The following is a 20,150-nucleotide window of genomic DNA, read 5'->3' as shown; positions in this document are numbered from 1 at the left end:
ATACAAAGCATCCTAGGGATATACAACTCAAGACCCTAACTCATTTAATGCAGGTCAAAAGACCCCATGCAAAGTTGTTAATTACTTACTTACTTACTTACTTCGCTGGCTCAGCGACCCAAAGTGGATCTTGGCCTCCGATACTAGGTTTCGCCATTCGTTCCTATCCTGTGCGATCCGACGCCATTCAGCCGCCTACGTTAATTACGAGTTACACTAATTGCCACAGCAAAGGTGTTATAGTGTAAGTCATACAAAAGTACACTTCATCTCATAATTTACAAACTTTCTATTCAATTGTTACGTACGTGTGCTGGCTTGCTAGCTAGAACCGAACTGGGGGTACCCGCAGATCTTCCTATGTACCCACATGTCAATATATAACATGCCTTTCCCTCTGGATAGATGACACTTCACTACATTTTGAATTCAATATCTATAGTCAGTTTTTCACTACACTGTTTATGCACTTAAACTATATTGTTCACTTATACCCTAACATGCTTTCATAGTCTTTTGTTATTATTGAGTAACTATCTAACTATTGGCTATCTGCACTATAATGTTCCTCATCTCCACTACCAGACTCAATGTCTGTACTATCATATTCTTGGAGAGCTATCTTTTTCAAGGATGGTCTGTTGGACGGTGGGCTTTCACTCGACCGGGGTCGCTTGTTACTGTTAAGTTCATTTCTAGGCACTGTATCATCCGAATCCAGTACTACACACTCTTCTGGACCTTTAACACCAATCATTTCTGCCCACTGACTCGGTGGAGGGATTCTTATAGTGCCAAAACCCTTATCTTCTCTTTCTTCTTCCCCTTGTTGAACTTCTTTACTATTACTTGATGGTCTTGCCTTGATTTCAGCTTGTTTTTCTTCTTCTGTGTCACTTCTAGTAAAACCAAGCATCTGGTTGACATGTCTAATGAATAATTTATTTCCTTGTTTAATTTTATATCTTAACACTCCAATCCTTTTGGCTATTGTTCCTTCCAACCATCTAGGCCCAGTTCTATAGTTCCTGAAACAGACTGTCTCTCCCACTCTAAATTCTCTCACACGTTTTGTTTCATTTTCCTGGATATCTTCTGTCTCCTTTTCTTGAATCGAAAGGGGGTGAAGCCTATCAAATTTAGTTCGGAAACGTCTATTGTTCAGGAGTTCCGCGGGTGTCTTACCAGTGACAGAACTGGGTGTTGTCCGCAAACCATACAATATCTTTTGCAGTCTGGTTGACCATGGGAGATGTGACATCTTTTTTAACTTCAATTTTATTGTCTGGACAGTTCTCTCTGCCTGTCCATTGGACGCAGGATGATATGGAGGTACCAGTATATGTCTAATACCATTCTGTTTAAAATATTGACATATCTGTTCTGACGCAAACGCTTTCCCGTTGTCACTCACTATGGTGTCTGGCAGCCCTTGTTCAGCAAATATCTCATCTAGCTTATTAATTACCATACTTGAACTTTGCTCACTAACAATTTTTACCTCCGGCCATTTTGAGTATGAGTCAATTAATATTAAGAAAATTTTGCCCATGAAAGGCCCTGCAAAATCAATATGCAGCCTAGACCAAGCCTTTGGTGGAGTAATCCATCTGTGAGTCACTTTGGCTGGCATATTCCTTACTTCCTTACAGGTTTGGCAATTATGTATCAAGCTCTCTATATCTCTGTCGAGACCAGGCCACCAGAAATAACTCCTTGCTATTGCTTTAGTGATAACTATACCATCATGATTGCTGTGGAGCTCTTTAAGAACGCTTTCACGTAGCTTCAGAGGCACAATTACTCTACCTCCCCACAATATACAGTCATTGTATTCTGTTAATTCATCCCTTCTTACATAATAATCTCTATATTTCTCTTCTACTTTGCTTGGCCAACCATTCCTAATCCAGAACATCACCTTTGTTAATATACCATCAGTTCTACTCAATTTAGCCACATCCTTAGCCGTCATCTGTAACTCAACTGGTGTCTCATTGAGCAACAAAACATTCACCTCTTGCAGCTCTTCTTCTTTTCCACTGCTTTCAGGACCAGGCCATCTACTTAAGGCATCAGCATTCCCAATTTTTTTCCCTTCAACATATTGTAACTCATAATCGTACGAGTTTAACAATAAGGCCCATCTTAACATCCTGGGTGATATTACATTAGGTATTGGCTTCTTTGGGTCAAATATACCCAAAAGTGGTTTATGGTCCGTCTGAATGACTATCTTACGGCCAAAAATATATGAGTAAAATTTCTGTACTGCAAAAATAATTGCAGCAGCCTCTTTATCAATCTGCGAATAATTTCGTTCATGAGAGCTCATCGTCCTGGAAGCAAACATGATTGGTCTCAAAGAACCATCCTCCATCCGATGTTCCAGAACCGCACCGAGACCGTACTGCGAAGCATCACATGTAATAACCACTGGTTTCTTTAAATCATAATGTACTAATGTGTTCCCTGTGGTCAACATTCTTTTCAAGAGACTAAAAGCTTGTTGGCAATTTGGTGACCATACCCATTTGGCTCCTTTCAACAATAACTTGTACAGTGGTTCTGCTACAGTTGCTTTCTGTGCTATAAATCTGTCATAAAAATTCAGTAATCCAAGAAAAGCCTGTAACTCCTTTACATTTTTTGGTGCTGGCGTCTCCATTATAGCCTCGATCTTGTCTCCACACGGATGCAGGCCATTGGCATCAATCACATGTCCTAGAAACTCCACGCTTGCCTTCCCAAACTTGCACTTCTCCTTGTTGACTCTCAACCCGGCTTCCTTAAGGATCTGCAAGATGCGTTGAAGTCTGTCACTGTGTTCTTTTATTGTGTGTCCGGTGACCACAATATCATCCAGCAGTACCGCTGCTCCTGATACACCTGCCAATAAGTTGCTCATCATGCGCTGAAAAATTCCAGGACAGGCTTTAACCCCAAATGCTAACCTTTTACACCGGAATAACCCTTTAGGAGTATTTAAGGTAAGTAATTTTGAAGTTGGTTCATCCACTACCACCTGGGTGTAAGCTTGCTCTAAATCTATCTTACTGAAAATAACTCCTCCTTGCAAAACCGCAAAAGCTTCATTTAAAGTTGGCAGAGGGTAAGTATCCGTCTCAGTAGCCATATTTACTGTGGCCCTGTAATCCCCACAAAGTCTGACTTTCCCATTCTTCTTAATGATAGGTACTATAGGACTGGCAAACTCAGAATGACTGACAGGTTCCAAAACATCTTCTGCAACTAATCTGTCAATCTCCTGTAACACTCTCTCTTTAATTGCAAACGCCACCGGCCTACACTTCAAAAATTTTGGTTTCGCTTCGGGTTTCACAGGTATGGTTACTATTGGGCCGGTGTACTTCCCTAACCCAGACTGAAAAACTTCTTTATATTTTTCCAGTAAAGTATCTATACCTCCATCCTCCAATTTCATGTTATAAATTCCATGAATATCAATCTTTAACTCTGGAAGCCAATCACGGCCCAACAAATTTGGCCCATTGCCTCTTGCGATCAGTAAGTTTAATTTTGTATGTATATTCTTAAACCTTACCTCAACTGCCGCTTCTCCTAACAAATCCACCTGATTTTCAGTCCAAGTTGTTAACCTAACACTTGATTCATCCAACCTTGGCATGTTTCCATTCCAAATTTCCCTCGCTGTACTTTCTCTCAACATGGTAAATGCAGCTCCAGTGTCGACTTCCAAATTGACTAGTCGACCATTTAATTCCACATTTGCATAAAAAGGATCCACTTTTTTTGACACCAAATTACACAAGACATCCTCATACAATCCATTAACCCGACTTGATTCCCTTGACTTACTTTTGTCTCGTGTATCCGAACATACTTCTGCAATATGGCCCATTCTTTTACACACATAGCACCTACTATATCTGAACCTACAGAAATTTCCGTGCCTTTTGCCACACCGCCAACAATCTTTGCCCGGTTCCAACGGTTTCGCTTTAATTCTATTAACCTCCATTGGCTCGTCACTGCCTGTACTAGTAGTACTAGTAGGCGCCACGCTAGAGGTCGCTGCCGTCGCTGGCGTCGCCATGACTATCACTCCGGCGTCCGCCGTTTCAGCCGTTAACGCCAATTTTACCGCTTGATCAAAAGTTAATGTTGTCTGCTGCAATAGTTGCTTCTGTACATCTTTATCACGAATGCCACATACTAACCGATCGCGCAACGTGCGATCCAAATCGGTAAAATTGCACTCTATAGCCAATTTACGCAAACTAGCCACGTACTCTTTTATATTTTCACTGCTCGATTGACACCTCATATGAAACTTATACGATTGCACAATTTCATTTTGTTTTGGATTAAAATGATCGTCTAACGTGGCCTTTACAGTTGTATAGGTTATGTCCGTGACCTTTTTCGGTGAAATTAACGATTCAACGAGATCATATAAATCACGACCACAAACTGCAAAGAAATTCGCTTTTTTTAACTCATCAGTTTGAATACTATTCGCGAGCAAACAATAGCCGAACCTATTCACGTAATTTTTCCAATTGTCTTTGTCCATCTGAAATTCACTAAATTTTAGAGGCATTTTATTGATTTCACTAAATAACACTTTTAAACATTCAAACACTATGTTTAAAGCACTTTTAGCCGCGATTCCCGAATTAAATCCCGTCGCCAGAATGTTACGTACGTGTGCTGGCTTGCTAGCTAGAACCGAACTGGGGGTACCCGCAGATCTTCCTATGTACCCACATGTCAATATATAACATCAATTCTATTAACAAGTATTAACAATAACATTCTAAACAAAAGTGGCATTGTTATGCTAATTTGTTAGTGCTACGTATTGCATGTCTAAGGGTTTTATCTGTATTTAAAAACCTACCAACCTACAAAATGAACTAAAATAAGGTATATATGGATAGGCATAGATGGATAGACAAAAAAAATTACAAACCTCTTCAACTTCAAATAATATTCCCCACTAGTTTCTTTCACTGATAATTTATCAAGTATCTGCGTCTGGAACTTGTGTAAATGTGACAGTGCCCTGTCAAACTGTCCGGACTCCGCAAGAACCATGTTTTGGTACAAAAGCAGTTCTGAATGTTCATAGTCATACGGTCCTTTCATTTGGTTTGTACGGAAGGCATCGAGAATGCTGTTGGCCATTTCGTAGTCTCCGAGTAGGTGATAGCTCATCGCGAAGCCTATCCAGGAAGCCCTCTGTGTTGGTCGGAGCATGAACAGCTGGTACCGGGTGTCCTGATTTTTTTTAAATAAAAATTTGAAAGTTGCATGGCATACAAAAGTTGAGCTGGAGCGAGGCCTGAAGGGCCGCTGAAGATAGAAAGGCGTGGCACGAGCTTCCGAAGGCCCTTTGCACGTCTGGGGTGCCGTAGGACAACAACAAAATATATTTTATGAATTTTCACTCCCTACTAATATTGAAATAAACTGAAATAAACTACTAACCTACCTACTAATATTACCTAAATAATTGTCTGTCTGTCTGTTATCTTTTCATGCTTAAACCACTGAACCGATTGAGATAAAATTTGGTATGGAGATAGTTTAACGCCCAGAAATGGACATAGGATAGTTTTTATCAATCATCATCATCATTTCATGCAGACAAAGTCACAGCTAGACGCTAGTGTATAATATAACCATCATATGATTGCTAGATTATTCCAACACAAGTAATAATATATTAAGAGAGAATTAGTATGTAAAGTACTGTTAACTATTCGAAAAATAAACTGGCCAAGTGCGAGTCGGACTCGCGCACCGAGGGTTCCGTACTTTTTAGTATTTGTTGTTATAGCAGCAACAGAAATACATCATCTGTGAAAATTTCAACTGTCTACCTATCACGGTTCATGAGATACAGCCTGGTGGCAGACAGACAGACGGACAGCGGAGTTTAAACTGTTGTGAGACATACTAACATTAAATCATTTTACGGTTTAGACTCACTTGTTTTAGTCACTCGCGCGACATAGGCTCTCCGAAACATGTCGCGCGAGTGACTAAAACAAGTGAGTCTAAACCGTAAAATGATTTAAGGACAGCAGAGTCTTAGTAATAGGGTCCCATTTTTACCCTTTGGGTACGGAACCCTAACAAGTACTTTGGGCTGAAATGAGTCAATTCATATACAAAGTATAATGACCAGTGTGGCAAACCACGATAGCAAAGCAGAAAAAACATAGCAAAATTGATGAGTACCCCATGAAGAGGCTAATGATCCATAAAAATTGTCACACATCTCAGACGCTATAGTTAGGCTTCCGATACACAATGGCTAAGCCACATTAATGTGTCTTTTAACTCGGATAACAAAACAACTATGTTTTAAAGCCTTGTCTCACATGAATCAATAAGTAGGAGATAAATAAATTCTACTATGCAACTGAGTTCACTGTCATGTTGCATGAATTGTTCTAGTAACAAATATTATCTCAACTCACACTTTCAGATAGCATTGCATTCGTTATTATGAGTAGATAACAAAATAATAATACCTTGTATCCTTCTAAATCTCTCATCTGGATCTGGAGAAGGGATAAATCCCGAAGAATCTGTATATTCTCCTTTTCCCATTTAAGAGCATTCCGGTAACATTTGATTGCCTCATCATATTTCTTATCAGACCGCTGCAGGAGGCCGTAGACATGCCAACACACTGGGGACTTGAGATCATTGCGAAGGCCTCGGCGCACATATTCGTACGCTTCTTCTTTGCGTCCCAGGCAGTTTAGAGTCAATCCTTTCATTGCCAGGGTCTCTGAAAAAAAAAACAAACATGAATCACTAAAATCCCCTACTACTACTACTACTAGACTAAAATAGATATCCACCAAAAATATGGAAAGTTAGTCAGATTTTTTATTTATAACAGAAAACAATATTTAAACACCATTAGGAACACTTATTTACACATAAATTATTAGTAAAAAAACACTCACCTCCATGTTCTGCGAATTTTGGATTGGAGAGGATTTGCTTGGCAAATTTCAAACCATTTTTATATTGTTTATGTTCATAGCAACGCTGGAAAAAATTAGCTTTAATTAGATATTATTTAACCTTATTTATTATTAGATACAGGCACACCGAAGATGCAAGGCCAGTTATATATGATATAAATAATGATACTAAACATTTTTTATAGGAACAGATGGTAGCCTTAGTAAATAATAGTGTCATACAATTGCATGAGCCGTGAGTTGTCATTCAAAAGATATGCTTTATTTTATAATTCAATATAATCGCCGAGGATGACAAGCTATACTGAACCAAAATATATGTTTACAATTGCACTTACCAAAATTCTTTTGAATAGCGCATTTTCTTTGGGCGGCAAAGGATTACTGGGTGGCATTTTGTTCAAAGAAAACGAAGCGTATTTTTATTATTTCACTAATAAATTGAAATATAGCTAAAAACCTCGTGGCTATAAACCAAAGAAGTCGATGAAGGATTGTCTATGGGCTTTCGGAAAGATGATAAGTGGGTCACGTGACCAAATTAGGTGATACCAGCATCAATTTCAAATGTAATAATGACAGACGTACCATCAATAAACATCTTTATTTAAAAGTAAATGATTTTTGTCTATGATTACGAAGAATTGCGTTTACAGAGAACGTTACGAAGAAGAAGCATTTCAATTGCTTACTAGCACTTACTAGGTTTTTTAGCATATTTGAGCAAGGTAAGGTTGTTATCAAATATAAGATTTTTATGTTTAAAAAATTAATACATTTATGAAATGAATGTTCTAAGTCTAATTATTTATTTATCGTATGGCGTTCACACACTGGTTATAAATATTCAGTCTAGTGGGTTATTGTTTAAATCAAGTTTAAATTTAATATAACAACCTTTATCAACAAGCATAACGTAAAGTCAAAGTCAGGCCAATGTCAATCGTCAATCATTGTCATTGGCTAATCTTGCGTTTTTATTTTTGATGGTATATAAATAAATTGAATATTTAATATTTTTATTTAAGATACTGTGAGTGGCTGAGTGGAGATAAGTGTGATAGTTACTTTTAAGATAGGTGAAATAATATGGGTATAGAAAACATGCGTCGCTGGCCCATGTATTTGATGTTCGCCGTGTGCATTCTGCTGGTCCTTTCACTATTAAATAGTGGAAGTATGCTCACCGTGTTGCGAAACAGAGTAGCTGAAATGAGCGTACAACTTCAAGAATGCTCTAAACAACAGACCTCATGTATGGAAGAGTCCCTGCGGCTTCTTGAACAAAAAGACGGTTACGTTTCAAAACTCGATGATCTCGACAAAGAAAAAGGGAAGCTGATTGACGACATTAAAGACTATAAACATAGATTAACAGAAACTGAACTTAAAGTTAATAGAACGAAAATGGACGAGCAGCTATGTGTCGCGGAGCGGGAGTCTTTAAAAAATCTGCAGCTGAGCAAAGAAGGTGTGATCCAGACTTTGAGATTAGAAAAAGTCACTTTAACGGATCAATTAGCTGATAGAAAAAAGAAGATAGAAGATTTGGAGAAGCAGGTAGAAAATTTAAAGGCAACTTTAGCTTCTATGGCTACAAAGCCAGCAGCAAACATAGTGTCATCTAAAGTTACTCCTGCCGCCCAGCCTCCTAAGTTAAGCCCTGCTTTGAATGCTCACGAACCGCTTAATGAGCCTATCCTTGACAATGATGCCAAGGAAGACATTGATGACACAAATGTGCTAAATGATGATCAAGGTTTTGATCCACAGATGTAAATAAGTTTGTTTTATTGTAAGGATTAATTGACAGGGCAATAATGATGATTGTTACATCTTGACTGATAAGGAAAAACATAGCCAAATTGTGTTAAATTCCGATAAAATTGTTCTCACAAATTAATTTTATACCGTAATTAGTATGATTTATGATATTTTTAGCTACTTATACTATTTGTATGAACAAAACTACACTCCCAGTGCAATTATATACATGACATTTTATCATATATGATATTACAATAGTTAATTTATGCATTTACTACTCATTTTTCTATATTTAGTTATCTATTGTTAATCATATGAAGTAATTACCATTTAGAAGGGTTATTGTTGCCGAGTAATTGGTAAGTTTCCATGTTTTATATAATATGTATTAATTTTGTTAAATGCTGGCCTACACATGAGGGAAAGAGCTAGGCTTATGTATCTGGTTAGTAAACCAGGGGACTGAGCAAGGTCGCATTTTTATCGTCTGTTACCATGCCTGTCACGTTCTAACAAGTATGGAAGTGTGAAAGTGACAGGCATAGTGACAGGCGATAAAAATGCAACCATGCTGCCAACGCAGGCCATAATACACACAAGTGTAATAACTATTATGAAATGGTTTTTTTTATAAAGAATTCATGCAATCATTTCAAATCACATTGGGTAAACAAGTATTTTTTTTGTTACCCAAAATATTGCAAAATTGTACCTGTTATTATTTTGAATAAGGTACCATATACCCTAAACTAACTTTGATTAAAAGTAATTTTATAGTTATGCTAATATCTGGTAATCTTTTTTCACTACACAAATCTTAGCCGAAAAGTACACCTGACCTGATATTAGCTTTAACTATGCATAGGTACAAACATCAAAAAGAAATAAGGAAATATTTTTTTTATATTTAAATATACTGTTGTATTCAATAGTGAAGTCAACAATATGTTATTAAACTATTATTTTCTGATGATTTTGTATATGGTTGTGGGATAGTGCAAGGAGAAAATTGAACATGGAGGCATTAACATGAACAGGAAACCAATCTTGTGTTCATATCATATGTGTCAAAGAAAGTCGAATATACAATGAATCTGTATAGCAGTTAATACCTTTTGAAATTAATCTCAAGCTGAAGCTGCTCGACCCCCATTACAAAGAAAAACCGCAAATCGATGTACAGGTTAGCCGTTTGGCACACGCATACTAGAGATCAAAACAAAATTTTTGACGCGCAGTTCCTAAAAAAAATTTTCGGGGCGGGGGGGGGGGCTGTGGTAAATATTTTTTTTTTGTATGGAAAAAAAAATTTTTTTTTTCAAAACCTATCGTGTGTGGTATCATATGAAAGGGCTTTTTGAGGGGATTCTAAAAATATATCACATCATTACAATAAAATCAATTGGTTTTTTATATATGTGGGTATATTCGCCTTATACAGGGTTAATAAACCAAATGGATCATGAAATAGGAGAATGAAACTGTAAAAACAAGGAACAATATATGAATGAGAATGCACTGTGCACACCTTTCTTACAAAAAATGTGGATAAAAAATAACTAAGTGAAGAATTTCCTAACTCATGTCATGTTTCCATTTGCATCGTCACCTGTATAATGTGTCAACAAGAATGCCAAGTCAATGTATCAATAACGATATAACAAGCTATACAAATAGTCAATTGTAAAGTTATTTCAATTTAGTGAAAATAGACAGACTTAAAGTTCAAGTTACCATGGGAGGTACTTAAATTAAAACTTCGAAATTCTAAGATTGTATATGTATGTTCATCTCTATTACTCTTGACTTTACCCATCACGGAACAATAGTATAGTGTTCCAGACATTTGGAAAGCGGGCGCTGAGCTAAAGCCAACACATAAACGCGAGGGCTGAGCGGTCAAACCCGCTGTCGAGATAGTTTTTCATTCAAATAAGAACTCTACGTATGTTACATATAGTTCTAATTTCACAAAACCTTTCGCTCGAGTTATCGGGTTTGAGCACTCACCCCTTGTCTACGTCTTTTGACACTTTAATGAGATGTAAGCAGTACACCGAGTGGATGCTGCCCTTGCCCGTGATGGGACGCATGCAGAGGCAGCACCCGCAGAGGTGTAACAACTATTGATCTAAAATTTACTAGGCTATTGGGTGAATGCTGTTATTAGAATGATAGAGATGGCTATCCAATAACTTCGAAGTTTGCGATACAATCTGAATTCGCTTGATTTGTCTGCGTTCGCGTAACCAATATGAATATCGTCGTCAACACACATACAAATATTTCCTATTTTTAATTTGAACTTTGTTGTATAGTAAATTAGAATGAATTTCGTTTGTTTAAGAAGGAAATGAAATAAGCGAAATGCTAAGTTATTTGATATATAAAAGGTTTATAAATGGAGCATATGTTCATACATTGCTACAAATTAATGCAAACATCCAGGACAGTAGTGAGATAAGAAACCAGTTTGTTTACTCGCTGTTATCATGTGGCAATGTTTTGCCTGAATTAAGTATTATAAATTATAAGCCATCGCGGTGCCACAATTTGAGTAGTTTTAGATCTGATTTGTGTACTCTTTGCTCAAGTTATTATTATCAGTGTTGTTTTCAAGAATGTTTATTTATCAAATATCAGGGCGGACCTTGCGCTTGTTTGCCTTGCCACCAATGTAGCCTAAATTTATTTGGTTGTGACCTAAAATGGCTTGAGACTCTTGCCTCGACTGAGGTTATTGTAGGACTGTGGGGAAACTATATGGTAGGGAAGTCTTAATATTTTCCACAGAAAAAAGGGAGGGCATAAGATGAATTATCCAATTGATACGGTTACGTTACGCCACTAAATGTACGGTATAATTTATTATTTTGACTATTACTCTAGCTCTAGACGGAGAAAAATCAAATTGATATTATTATAATTGATAAAATGATGAGAGACTAAGGGCCAGTTCCACCAGAACTATGAAACTTTCTATACAATAAAATTTTGCGAACGGTAAAACGGTGACAGACGGTTTGGTGCAACTGGCCCTAAGAAGTTAACATTGTCAACTATAGGGGCATACTTGGAGGATATAACCAAACAGAGCTAGGGAAACGCCTGTTAATGGCTACTCCGTTTGGGGGATACGTACACAGTCAATACTCGAAAACATTAAATTTGGAGTGCATAATAACTACTTCCAAGTTTAGTTTATATTTGAAAACAGCATACCTAGTGAGTTGTATAATTAGTATTTGACGTTCTTTTTTTAATACATTACTATAGCGATTGTGTTGTATAAACCCATGTATAGTATATTGAATAAAGAAGAGAATTGAAATATATATTTATACTGAAAGTTTCATTGATAACAAGCCTATATATATCCCTGTAATGTAGTGAGGAAACTGGACTAATCCCAATGAAGTCTCGTTTCCCCTCTGGATTAGAAGGTCAAATAACAGTCGCTTTCGTAAAACTAGTACCTGTACCTATGTCAATTCTTGAGATTGGGTGACCGAGCGGACCCCAGATGAGCCGTTACAAAATACTGCGACAACGCTAAAAGGATGATGATGAATTGATGATCCCTGTAAAGAACTGACGTCTCATACATGGATGTAAAATGTCATGGGCCTGATGTGCCCACTTAGTGCTTCTTCGAATCTCTCACTATGCTCGAAATAGTCATTGTAAAATTAAACGCTGCGCTTGTATCTATGTTAACCTTTTGGACGCCCATGTCGGATATATCGGCACCGCAGGTCCAACGCCAAAGACGGATTAATCGGTCAAAGACCACAGAGCAACATAGACCTACGTGCATATGCATAAAGTTCAATTTCAGTTTTGACACTTCGGTGACGTCCGAGTGACAGCTTTTGTGTTAAATAAATAAAACCAGATTTATTTTAACAGGTTTATTGAGCTTATACACTTTAGCATAATGAAACAAAAATCCGTTCTCTCATTACTTCAAGTAATGAACTAACAACTTAAAAGATACAGGCTAAATCTCAATATTCATTAACAATGCATGTCAATAAAATCATTTTCAGTTACTGAAATTCTATAAATAATTGAGTAATTATTTTATAATTATTAAATACGTCATAATGTAAAACTATACTATTTTAAAATAATTCTGAATTAATTTTAAACCGAAACTAAACATCAACTGGAGTATACTTTTTAACGCCAATAAGTAGTTGTTCGCACAGCGCCAAGAACTAATAGCGCACGATGTCAAACCTTCACTTTCAATTAAGGTTTGTATTAGCACGGTTGCGCTCGTGATCTCGTATATAATGACGCTGACGCATAGCATTCAAGTTTAAAATATAGGTACAATTTTTAGTACAGCCATCTTTCGCTAGAGAGCGCTAGTAAAATAGACAGCCATACAATAACTATTGTTTTTACTTTTTAATATAGTTATTAGTAGAAGTGCTCATATGATCTGTAGATAACTTAGCGGTACCCAGAAAGATCATAAAGGCCTGCGCAAACCGGCAGAACGCAGTGTTGATCACTTTAATTTATCAATGTAAATTCTTCCCTATTTCAATTACCTTAAGGTATACTTTTGAATAGCCTGAGACCGACCCCGGAGCATCACGGAGGATTGTTAGTTGTTGCTCCGCCGGTTTGCGCAGGCCTTAAATCTCAACACATTCACTGCCAGCGACCTGCCAGCGACCCGCCAGGCGGATTCTCTGGTCTTAGCCGTTTTTCGCTACATACATTTTTCCCATGTTATTGGCTACGCTCGAAGCGCGTAGCTCGCGCTGGCACTGAACATGTTAAAGAAAACGTTTCAACACAATCATGAATCTGAATGGGGTTGGCGGGTCGAAGATTTTACAGATGGCGCCAGCATTGGATTTACCTGCCAATCCTACACATAGTGTTAAATTCATTTTAATGGCCTGGCCAAATCTCAGAAAACTAGAGAAGAGACAGGTATAACCTATGCCGGCGCCATCTATAAAAACCTTTGACAGTTGCCATCCCCATTTATACGATATTTGGGATTAGGTTAGCATTCTCTTTTGCAGAACATTTTGAGCGGGCAAGCTTTGTGAAAGCTGTAAAAACTATTATAATTAGATAATATACCAGGCAGTTGTGTTTCTATGTTTGGCCAGCCAAACAGAGTTGCTGATGATATTTAATTGTCAATTTTTATAAAATTTTGATTTGGCTTCGGTTTCCATTGCCATATTAGGCTGACATAATTACCTATTGCATTATTTTTTTAAGAATTAAACATTATTTCACCTTTCTATACATAATGAGTAGATATAACCTATACATAACTAAAACTAAACATACTATCCTTTAGGAATAAAAAAACAAATCGGTGGTATAGTGACAGAAGGGTCAAAGGACCCCCTAGCACATAGGCGTTTGTTTTAGAATTTAGATACATGGTATTTCCTCCAGACTTTCCTAGCCAAATCGTACATCGACAAAAGCCAAACAAAAAAAAATATCGGGATGACAGAGGCTCCAAAAAGTCACGTTTCATACATTACTTATGTTTCGATTAAGGTTTTCTATCAACGATTGTTATCTTAGTTAGCCCCCCTGGTCATACTGACTGAAAGACTATGGACCAATCCCATAATGCATAAAAAATTAGGTCAGGCTTGGAAACATAAACATTCTGGACAGGTAAGCAGCAGTTTTTTCTATCAAGTATCAAATGAATAGATGCGAGGTTAATGATATTTTTACAAAACATGTACTAGGGGTCAGATAACGGTGGAGGTAAAACTAACAGTATATTGGTACTGGCAAAGGAATATCGACTTTAGTCACAAGGTATTAAGAGTATAAATGATACAGCTTAGTTTGACCAGTCCACCACTGTCATATAAAGAGATCGAAAAGAAACTGGACTTACAAGAGAAACAATTCGAGGCACTTCATGAGTTATAAAAATACAAGTTACTTGATAATCAGTCAGACATATGGCTACAAAAGATAACTAAAATACATACAGAGATCTTACATTTTACTACAGGTAAAATTGTTTAAGACAATAAAAAATTAGGGTTCCTTTTGTACCCTTTTGGTACGGAACCCTAATTACATGAAGTACAAACTGTTATTACATTGTGAATTAACATTTTTTCTATTAATAAGTATATGCGAAAACTATCTGCTGAACAGAAAATCAATACAAGAAATATCTACACCTTATCATCACAATATTCATATTTCATAACATATTCTCTTAATGTCAACTTAAAAGTAATAATTATAGTAAAGGTACCACTAACAATATTTTACTTTTTTAGAAGCAAGTTTGGAAGACAAACATACTATCATAACATCAAGTTCATACACCCTAAGGCTCTGTCAAAAGGTAAAGATATTCTTATATCAGGAACACAACACATAAAATAATAAAATGTTGTAACAAATAAAAATATAACCATCATATCACAAGGTTAGCAAATGTATATGAAAATGTGCATTATGTGTAATTGCAAAACTCAAATTAACCGGCCATATCAGCATGCATTTTGTGACAAATATAGCATCATTTATAATATAGCTTTATAAAATAAAAATGCTAAAACACAAATGTAATACCAAAAATCACTTGATCTTATTTGATTCTTCCTCCTGGGCTGCTGCTTCAAAGGCAGCCATCAGATTTCTCCTACACTTGGTTTCGTCAATATAATGTAAAGACCAAATGATGTACTCCCCAACATTCAATGGGTCTTCCGAGTAACTAATTTGTACTTTACATTTCCTTTCCCATTTCATGCAGTCTGTACTGCGATTGTTTCTAGTTCTAGTGAATTCTATGTACCCATTACACTCTACCGCATGCTTTGGCAGCTGAGCATTAAGTGCCTCATGAGATGCTGTGTTGGCGCTTGTAGAGGGCAAGCAATCCCCTTGTCCAAGCTCATGGTTAGGTGGTGTGACAGCAATACACTTTTGTTTCATCCTTCTTTCTACAATACCATCACCCTTGCTACTGACATCACAGTCTGGGTGACCACGTTTTAAGCATTTTTGTTGGTATTCATGCAGAGATTCAATATGTCTGCTCTTTAGCCTTTTTCTTTCTGTGCTTTTATCATCAGGGTGGCAACCCTCTGCCCATTCAGGGCTGTTACAGTTAGATCTGAGCAACCTTTTCTTAGCTGATGACTTGGAACTTATTAGCTCAGGTGAATGCAGAGGACTAGCTAAAACTGTATCATCCTTTCTGAAAGGTAAATAAGATTCTTATTAGAATAAGAAATTAACTATCCTGCTAAGTTTCTAATATCAGCTTTAAAAAAAATACAAGTAATGCCGCTAGCAATTTTAAATAGTTTATAATTGTGATGGTGTAAGGAATTAAGTATGGAATAGGAGTAATTTAAAGAAAACTTGAAGTTACATAGAAAGCAAGAAATTTATTTAAAAAAAACTTCATTTCTATACAGACCTCTTATTGATAATTCTTTCATGCCTTAATTGGACTTTATTAATGCTCTCAACAGTTGTAAAATCATGGCGGGAGCACTGCATGTCATATCTCATGAATGATTGAACTTTCTTTCTAGTTTTAATGGTTCTGCCGAACCACTCAAGGATGGCGTCATCTGATAGATACAAGCCGAAGTTCTGCCTCTCATGTTCAATCATGCGTTTGTACCAAGATATGAATGTGCGTGCTTGCTGGCGCTCGGTAAACTTATTGGTGGCATTGTTATTGTCTTCTTTGTATGTTTTTAGTTTGTATTTGGGAATATTGTTTTGTTTGCGAGGAGTAGCTGGAGATTTTGACATGGTTTGAATTCTGTGAAGGAAAAATTACAATTGTCAATGACAAACCAAAAATATAAAATGGTTTTTCTCATATTAACTCATTAATCCACATAGAGGTGGACTTTTCACACAACGGCCTGGAAAGGTCCAGACGGAAAGAGGAAGAGAAGACGGCCATTGGCACGATGGTCGGACAACATAATTAAAACAGTGGGGGCCAACTGGATATGGGAGGCCCAAGACCGAAGAAATTGGCAGATTCTGGAAGAGGCCTATACCTCTTAGGAGGGTTCTGGAGTGATCATTAGATATTAGACATTTAGAAAAATTTAGATTGTTTCAACCCAGAAATAAAAGGCTTTTTTATTTTTATTTATTTATTTAATCCACATACCAACGCTGCATGAAACTAGACAAAATAATACTTTCATTATCAGTCTAGGCTATAAGCACACATCTCTTAGCGCCACTTGCACCATCCCACTAACCCGGGGTTAACCGGTTAAACCCTTAACAAAGTGTCAAATTGTACTGGTAACCAAGTTAACTCCAGGTTTAACTGGTTTACCCTGGGTTAGTGAATGGTACAAGTGGCCCTTAGTAAAATTAATGGGTATCTTATAAGATTGATTGAACAACACATTTATATGCACATGTTCATACTATTTAGGGATGAAAGACAATGTGTCTTAATATTCATAAAAGTAATTCAAGTACTACATACATTTCTCAGAGAGTATTTCGACTACGTCTTGGGAACTTTTAGCTTGACGTGCAAGGTTCAAACGATGGTTTTGAATGCGATTTTTACTTTCCTCAATGTAAGCAGTAAAGGACAGGTCGATTTCTACCAATTCCTTGTGTAATAGAGTTACAGTTTGATGATTCTCCGCTATTTTCTCTGAAACAAAATAAACCAGTGTCAATTAGTTGTCATTGCAAACTAAAACAGTTGAATTCATGTAACAATTGTAACAAACTTTTTGTAACATAACATAACCTACTTAGATATTTCGTAACTTGCTGAGCCAATTGATCCCGGCTCAAGTCTTCAGATGTTGTCGAATACATCTTATGTAAGCACTTTTAAATATTAACATTCGCTGATTAAGTCACAATGTACAAATAATAGTTTTACGAAAACAAAAAAATGTTTAGCGTCTTCCACAAAACCGAAACCATAGAGAAAACTTTTATGTCATAACATAAAGGAACGGATTCGTTATTAGATACCTTATACTACAACCGTCATGCATTTCTATTTATTTACAAGTAAACAATTCAAATAAATACAGAATAGTAACTTAAAGGTCAATATGAATGTCATGGTAGAGCTTATTTGTAATTTAATGACGCCTTTGTAAACTATATAAAATATATTTTTATTTTAGTGACTATGTCATTAAAACACCCAACATCTATACGTAATCATAGTCTATGGCTTCAATAATGATACCAGCTTCCGTAAAAAACTACTATTATAGAAATTATAGTTGGTCAAGCAAGTCTTGTCAGTAGAAACAGGCGCCAATTTAAAATTTTCTATGGGACGATATCCCTTCGCGCCTACATTTTTTTAATTTGCCGCCTTTTTCTACTGACAAGATTTGCTTGACTAGCTATAATAAATTTTTAGATTTATACTCTGGCACACCCACTTTTTCAGTAGAAAAAGGCAGCAAATTTAAAAAATGTATGTGCGAATTGTTGACTTCCCTACAAAATTTGAATTTCGCGCCTTTTTCGACTGACAAAGTAGGTGTGTTTGAGATGAAATTTCTTTATATTTTTACAATATTTTCACATTCTGATTTACTTACAACACAACACAGGAATTAATGGCATATATAGTCTGTCAAGCCATTTACGTCAATAGAAAAAGGCGGCAAATTTACAAAATGTAGGCGCAAAATGTAATGTGTGTGTAAAGTGTAATTCGCAAATTTGAATTTCGCGCCTTTTTCTACTGACAAAGTTGTTTGACCGGCTATAAATAAACTTGACTATTAAAGCCCCATTTACATTATACAACTTTCTTGTACATTCCATACAATAAAAATGAGGCAAAAAAAAAAACGGAACTTCAGTGTAAACCTAACGTGATATACTTGCATCATTGAAAGCAATTTGATTTCCTCTCTTGTATGTGTCCATATGTGTTTTTAATTTCTACTCCTGTAATACTCCACAACATGAATTTGATTTTTAATTCTGGAATAGATGTAAACAGAGGCTAACAGTCAGTTGAATGCAAGAATTGCCGCTCCACCTATCACTATCATTCAAAAAAGATGGATTCCGTCGTGCGAATCTAGTATAAACAAATTGATGAATAATGCCCAAGGACTGGGTATTCGCCCTGGTGCTTGGCGAGAAAATGCCTCCAACAGGGCTGAAAAATTCGAAATTCAAAATTTATTCTGCAAGAATAGACCTCAAGGGGTCTTTTACAAGTCTATACACTCTATACAACATTTACAGTGACATGAAAATTACATAGCAATATTTATAAATGCAACAGCCAATACCTGAATAAAAATTAAAGTAAAATAGTTACCTATCTCTCTTAAAACTCTCGTTGAAATAACTGATGTTTTTAATTTTATTAATAACTAGCTTTTGCCCGCGACTTCGTCTGCGTGGAATTAGTAATTTGGGTACCTTTATTTTTAAACAAATCTGCTTTTAAATCTATCCTTTTTTTTTTTCATTCCCAAATTTGTTCCCTCTATAAATCAAGGACCTGGGTATGTCCTTAGACTACGTCCGAAGGAGAGCTTAGGTATGGGCTATTGGGCACTGTGAATGACATCTCGCTTTGTGTGGTAGGGCACAGGATAGCGGATGTCATTCCAGATCTAGAGCAGAGCCCAACTGGGGAAGTACCTCCACCTTACAGAAAACTGCAGCCAAATATCACTAGACCCTACTCATTGTGTTGTGTTCCTGCCGGTAAGTAAGGTTGCCCTCTGGCAAAAACCGGCCAAGTGCGAGTCGGACTTGCGTTCCAAGGGTTCCACGTGACTTAAATGTCTTTAAAAAACCCGTAGGGGTCGGATCAAAACCTAAGTAATTAAGTCCGACTCACGCTTGACTGCAATTTCTAATAGGTTTTCCTGTAATTTATAGGTAAAGATCTATTTTGTATATTTTTTATTAAATTTTAGATCCAGTAGTTTCAGAGATAAAGGCCCCCCCCCTACAAAATTTGAATTTCGCGCCTTTTTCGACTGACAAAGTAGGTGTGTTTGAGATGAAATTTCTTTATATTTTTACAATATTTTCACATTCTGATTTACTTACAACACAACACAGGAATTAATGGCATATATAGTCTGTCAAGCCATTTACGTCAATAGAAAAAGGCGGCAAATTTACAAAATGTAGGCGCAAAATGTAATGTGTGTGTAAAGTGTAATTCGCAAATTTGAATTTCGCGCCTTTTTCTACTGACAAAGTTGTTTGACCGGCTATAAATAAACTTGACTATTAAAGCCCCATTTACATTATACAACTTTCTTGTACATTCCATACAATAAAAATGAGGCAAAAAAAAAAACGGAACTTCAGTGTAAACCTAACGTGATATTCTTGCATCATTGAAAGCAATTTGATTTC

General features: G+C 36.5%; 3 protein-coding genes across 3 annotated transcripts in view; 1 reads left to right on the top strand and 2 right to left on the bottom strand.

Annotated features, from left to right (window-relative positions):
- The window catches only part of LOC134747253 (N-alpha-acetyltransferase 15, NatA auxiliary subunit), a 118,585-nt gene extending 111,044 nt beyond the window's left edge, over positions 1-7,541 (bottom strand). Inside the window, exons 1-4 of the mRNA XM_063681861.1 lie at positions 7,331-7,541; positions 6,972-7,056; positions 6,528-6,790; positions 4,958-5,265 (exon numbers count right to left, since the gene is read on the bottom strand). Coding sequence (XP_063537931.1) covers positions 4,958-5,265; positions 6,528-6,790; positions 6,972-7,056; positions 7,331-7,387 — 713 coding nt within the window. The 5' untranslated portion in view covers positions 7,388-7,541. The remainder of the gene's footprint in view (positions 1-4,957; positions 5,266-6,527; positions 6,791-6,971; positions 7,057-7,330) is intronic.
- A 427-nt stretch (positions 7,542-7,968) lies between these two features.
- Positions 7,969-10,005, top strand: LOC134747225 (uncharacterized). The gene has a single exon (XM_063681828.1). The coding sequence runs from the start codon at positions 8,082-8,084 to the stop codon at positions 8,769-8,771; it is 690 nt and encodes a 229-aa protein (XP_063537898.1). The 5' UTR covers positions 7,969-8,081; the 3' UTR covers positions 8,772-10,005.
- Positions 10,006-12,655: 2,650 nt separating this feature from the next.
- LOC134747273 (uncharacterized) lies at positions 12,656-17,733 on the bottom strand. The gene is made up of 4 exons (XM_063681893.1): positions 17,537-17,733; positions 17,257-17,433; positions 16,210-16,563; positions 12,656-15,984 (listed from the first exon to the last, which is right to left on the bottom strand). The coding sequence occupies exons 3-4, from the start codon at positions 16,551-16,553 to the stop codon at positions 15,360-15,362; spliced, it is 969 nt and encodes a 322-aa protein (XP_063537963.1). The 5' UTR covers positions 16,554-16,563; positions 17,257-17,433; positions 17,537-17,733; the 3' UTR covers positions 12,656-15,359.
- Positions 17,734-20,150: the final 2,417 nt, after the last annotated feature.

This window comes from Cydia strobilella, chromosome 14 (assembly GCF_947568885.1).
Source record: "Cydia strobilella chromosome 14, ilCydStro3.1, whole genome shotgun sequence".
NCBI lineage: Eukaryota > Metazoa > Arthropoda > Insecta > Lepidoptera > Tortricidae > Cydia > Cydia strobilella.
This window is presented reverse-complemented; position numbering and strand designations above follow the sequence as displayed.